Source organism: Alligator sinensis, unplaced genomic scaffold (assembly GCF_000455745.1).
Source record: "Alligator sinensis unplaced genomic scaffold, ASM45574v1 scaffold1408_1, whole genome shotgun sequence".
NCBI classification, from domain to species: Eukaryota; Metazoa; Chordata; order Crocodylia; family Alligatoridae; genus Alligator; species Alligator sinensis.
In genome coordinates this window covers 787,758-793,576 of record NW_005842519.1, presented here as the reverse complement: position 1 = coordinate 793,576, position 5,819 = coordinate 787,758, and the positions used below count along the sequence as shown (strand labels likewise).

Sequence of the window (5,819 nt, the reverse complement as noted above, 5' to 3'; positions counted from 1 at the left end):
GCGCGGAGACCCCGGCGGCGCCCACCGGGACACCCCGGGGACCTCCTCCTCCAGCCCCGGCTCTTCCAAGGAGAGCGACAGCCAGCCCGGGCCCGGCGAAGCCGACTACTGCCGCCGGATCCTGGTGCGAGGTAGGTGCTGGGACCCTCCCCTTGCAGGAGAGAGCCAGGGGGTCTGCAGCTCCGGGAAAGGGGGGCTGGGGGTCCCCTTTCCAAAGGATCCCTGTGTTGGGTGGGGGGGTTACTACGCATCTCGCGGGGCCCGGGCATGTGACATGGGTGGGAGCAGCTCCGCGGACAGGTGTCCCCCGGCCCCGGGTGCGAGGGTGCTGAGCCAGGTAGCAGCTGGGGGGAAGGGGGGGTTGACTGTTTGTCGCAGGGAAAAAGGGTCATGGAAGCCCCAGCTAGTAAAGAGCTGCATCTTTTTTTTAACAGCTCTGCAAAAAAAAAAAAAAAAAAAACCAACCAAAAACACCAAACCCCACCAAAACCCTAAACGCCCAGCTCTTCCCCGCTGCGGAGCCCCTGGCGAGGGGGCTTCACTGCCCCAGGCGCTGGCTTTTCCCCCTCTGCGGTCTCTCTGGTCCGGATCACCAAAAATCCACCCGGGATATCAACTTGAGAAACCCTGAACAGGGTGGGGGGAAGCTGGGGCTCGGATCTGATATAGGACTTCATATAGGGTCCTCTCCGGGCAAGCGGGGGGACCAGGAAGGCATCCCAGACTTCTGCTCATCACCTTCCTTGCTGGATTTCGGTGCATTTGTGCTTCTTGCTGCTGCTTCTGGGTTGTTGTTTTTTTAACCCCGCCCTGCACAGCTGCAAACACAACCCGGGAACTTTCTGTTCCTTTTATTTTGCATGGCAGCTGGATGGGAAGAGAGGGGCGGCTCTGTTCCCGTTAAGCGAGAAACCCCCTCCGAGCTGGCCGGCTCTGCAAAAGCCGAAGGAGCTCTACCCGGCCCCGCAGACCATCCCCGAGGGGCAGAGAGAAGGGGCAGCTGGCTTGGCAGCGCCTGGGAGGGAGAAAAAAGGCCTCGGGGACTTGGGGCCTGTGTGTGTGGCTCACACGCGGGCAGACACAACCAGGGGCCAGTTTTGCAAGCTCCCTTTCCCCCGGGCTCCGGGAGGATGGGGCGCCGTCTTCCCGCGGCTCGCCGGGTAGGCTGGAGCCCTGTGCCCCTTCCTAGCTCCATGGGCTCCTGCCCGGGCACCAAGGCAGGGGTGCGGGGTGTGCTCGAGCCTGTGGCCGTGGCGGTCCACGGACACACAGGAGAGGCAAAGGGGCTTCTTTCCCCTTTTGTTTTGCGCTGTTTTATCTTGCTGAGGTTTGTCCTGGAGCTCTCCCCGCTGCTCCGCGAAGAGATCAGCAGCAATCGTGCCTGCCTTTCCCAAAAGTCAGTGCATTCCCAGCTCGCTCGCTCGCTCTCTCTCTCGCCGTGTTAGAGTTGCATCTAGATGTGTAGAGAAAAAAAAGTGTAGGTGAAATACGGCTGCCAGCAGTGGTGTGCGTCTCCGTGTCCGTGTCTGTGTCTTTCTTTAGCAATGTTTATGCGTGTTTAAATGTGTGCATATTATATATATATATATATCTCCTCACAATAGTTTCACGTGCATGTGTGAGGGTATATAAATATATATGCAGTGTTTATATATATATACACACACATGCACTCGTATGTATCCATACACACATAAATACACTCGTATAAACCTTGTAAACTCGTACAAATACGAGTACATTTGTTCATATATATATATATATATATACATATATATATATACACTCGAGTGTACAACGTTTATACGAGTGTATTTATGCGTTCATATAAATATCTCTTCATGGAGATATTCTCAGAGTGTTTATACGAATGTAGTTTACGTATATAGATGCGGGTATATGAATATATATGCACAATTTTATACGAGTGTATTTGTACGTGTCTATAGACGTACAAATGCACACACACATCTATGTGCACATTGTTGATACGAGTGTATTTATGTCTGTAAATAAACATATCGACATGGAGATATACACACAGCGTTTATACAAATGTACTTGTATAGATGCGTATATGTAAATATATATGCACAATTGTATACGAGTGTATGTGTACATGTGTATGTGTGTGTGATATTTATACGAGTGTATTTTTGCGTGCATAAATATATCTGCATGGATATATACGCACAGTGTTTATACGAACGTATTTTACGTGTATAGAGGCAGGGATATGAATATATATTCACAGTTTTATACGAGTGTATTTGTAAGTGTGTGTACGTGTGTATATACATATATATGCACAAAGTTTATACGAGTATGTTTATGTGTGTGTATAAGTATATAACAGAATATTTAGACGGGTGTATCTGAATGTGTATATGTATAATATGCGTGATGTTTATAGCATTGTATTTTATGTGTATGTCTGTGTGTATATAAATATATATGCACCATTTTATGCGAGCGTATATGTACGTGCATATATACGTACAGCTAGATATATGCACAATGTTTATACGAATGTATTTTACGTGTATAGATGTGCGCATATAAGTATATATGCACAATTGTATACGAGTGTATTTGTACGTGTGTACACTTGTATATATATGCACAATGTTTATAAAAGCATGTTTTACGTGTATGTGTGTACATGCACAATTTTACACGAGTATATCTGTCGTGTATATACACATATATGCACAATGTTTATACCAGTGTATTTTACGTGTTTATATGTGTGTATATAAATAGATGTGCACAATTTTATACCAGTGTATCTGTACGTATATATGCATGTGTATATACATATATACACAATTTTATACAAGTATATCTGTACGTATATATGCGTGTGTATATATATGTGTGTACACAATTTTATGAGTGTATTTGTACATATATATGCACAACTATATGAATGCATTTATATGTGTGTCTAAATATATATGCGAAATTATATACGAATGTATTTGTACGTGTATATACATAGAGATATGCGAAATGTTATAGGAGTATATTTGTGCATGTATATACATATACATGTGCGGAATTTTATAGTATATTTGTACGTATATATACCGATATATGCACCATTTTATATAAGCATGTTATGTGTGTGTGTGTGTATATATATATATATATACACAATATATATACAATTTAGTATATACAGTTTTATACGGGTGTATTTATGTGTGTATATTCGTACATATAAATACACATGCACAGGTTTATATAGGTGTATTTATACGTGTACATACGTATATATGCACAATATTTATACACGTGTTTTTACGTGTATATGTGTGTGTACACGCACTATTTTATATGAGTGTATCTGCCGTGTCCATACACAGATATATGCCCAATGTTTATACGAATGTATTTTACGTGTATAGATGTGTGTATATAAATACACATGCACAGGTTTATACAGGTGTATTTATACGTGTATGTGTGTGGATAAATGCATCTGCACAATATAAACATACACTTGCCCGTGCACATAAATATTCACACTTTCAGCCGTATGTGTTTACATGTGTATATAGGGATGTGGATATAAATATATATTCACCATCGTTATAGGAGTGTGTCCATGAGCGCAAACACACGCGTGTTTGCGAGTCTCCCTAAATAGGCACACAAAACTGCTCCAATGCGACCGCAAGCATAATATATCGCATGTCTGACGTGCGGACAGATGCAGCTTGCAAAATCCCGGTCTATAAACCTCCGCCCCGGGGTGACAGGCACATGGGCTGGGCGGGCGTTTGGGTGGATTTAAGCAGTAAACGATAAAGGCTAAAAGTATCGTGCGTGTGTATGCGTGGGCTGTGCATAGGGCTACATACACAGCAACCAAATATAGGAAGCCAAATATTCATTGATGTGGCTGGAGCGTGTGAGGGTGTGAGAACGAAACCCAGGCATGTTTCTATTTGTGCGTGCGTGTGTGGATATGCACAAATAATATCTATAATTCATTTGCTATAGACAATACATAGCTTTATAACAAACACACAATTATATATGTGTGCAATATTATAATACGTGTATATGTGCGTGCATATATATGTGTGCGCAGGTATAACGTGTGTAATACATGTGTATCTCGATAAATGCGTGCATACAATTATTCGTGCGTACACACAAACACCTCCAAGGCAGGGCGAGAAAAAGAGAGGAAAGTGTGTTTCTGTGTACCCACACACCACTACGTGTAACGAAATGTGGACACGGAAGCACACACCGCTATGTGGGGGTGTATGGGTGTGTTTGGGTGTATGTGTATGCGTGTTTGGGGGCGGTCGGTGTGTATTTTGGGGGGTGTATGTGTGGGTTGGGGTGTATACGCATGTGTGCGTTTGAGGGTATATATAGGTATGCGTGTTTGGGTGTATATGTATGTATGCTTGGAGGTGTAGATGTGTGTTTTGGTGTATATGGATGTGTGTTTGGGGGTGTATGTGTGCGTTTGGGTGTGAATATATATATATATACCTACGTGTATTTGGATGCATGAGTGTGTTTGGGGGCGCATATGTCTCTTTGGGTGTAGATGGGTGTGTGTTTGGGGATGTATGAGTGTGTTTGGGTGAGTATATATACGTATGTGTATGTGGGTTTATACGCGTGTGTTTGGGTGTATATGGCTGTGTGTTTGGGGATGTATGTGCGCGTTTGGGCGTATATGTATGTGTTTGGGGGTGCATAGGTCTGTTTGGGTGTATATAGGTGTGTGTTTTGGGGTGTATGTGTGCGTTTGGGTGTATACATATACGTATGTGTGTTTGGGTGCATGTGTGTGTGTTTGGGGGTGTATGTGAGCATTTCGGTGTATATGGGTGTGTGTTTGGGGGTATATGCGTGCGTCTGGGTGTATACACATACGTATGTGTGTTTGGGTGTATATATGTGTGTGTTTGGGGGCGTATGTGAGTGGGTGTATATGGGTGTGTATTTGGGTGTGTATATGAGGGAGTGTATAAGGGGATGTATGTGAGTGGACGTGTATATAGGTATGTGTGTCAGGGGGTGTCTGGTGTGTTTGGGGGTGTCTGGACGTGTCCCGCGTGTGCTTCTGAGCGTGTGTCGGGGTGTGGGCCCAGAGAGGCGGCTGGCCCGGGCACTTCCCCCCGCTCTTCGGCTGGCGGGCCGCGGCGTGGGTCGCCTGTCCGCGGCCGGCTGTGTCGCGGACACCCGTGGGAAGGGCCCTCCGTGTGTCCTGTCCCGAGGGGCTCTGCTCTGGGCCGGCTCTGCAGGGCCCTGCTCCTGTCCTCCCTGGCAGATGCAGGTCCAGCCGTGCCCGCTGCACGCCGCGCCAGGGCCCCCGGGGCAGCCGGGGCGTGGGGTGCACGGAGCCGGGGGACACACGCCGCGGAGCCTGCCCCGGGGGACCTGCTCCCTCCAAATCCAAGGCTCCACCATTTTGCTGCAGCGGGGACAAAATGGTGGCGGGGGAAATCAGGAGAGATCGGCAGGATCCGAGCCTCCCCCGGGGCAGGGGCCCGTGTGTCCGGCCTGCGCCGGCGCCTCCATCCCCGGCCTGGGAGCCCCTGCAGCCGGGCAGAGCTGCCCTGCGGCCCACGGGCACCCACGGCCGGGTGCATGCACGTCCCCTGGCAGCGGTATAGCGGGGCCGCCTGCTTGGCAATTGCTATAGCAACTCCTCCTTTTTGTCCTTTTCTTGTTTTAATTTTCCTGGAGGGTAAATATTGTCCCTGCAGAACCGGGGACGCATTGGCAGATAAGTAGTGGGTGGGGCTGGCCCGGGAGGGGGCTGTGGGGCCCCCCCCCCCCCCCGC

General features: G+C 47.5%; 1 protein-coding gene across 1 annotated transcript in view; it reads left to right on the top strand.

Moving 5' to 3' along the window:
* Positions 1–4: 4 nt before the first annotated feature.
* VAX2 (ventral anterior homeobox 2) overlaps positions 5–5,819 on the top strand; it is a gene marked incomplete at its 5' end in the record, with an annotated part of 46,665 nt that continues 40,850 nt past the window's right edge. Inside the window, one exon of the mRNA XM_025213287.1 lies at positions 5–131. Coding sequence (XP_025069072.1) covers positions 5–131 — 127 coding nt within the window. The remainder of the gene's footprint in view (positions 132–5,819) is intronic.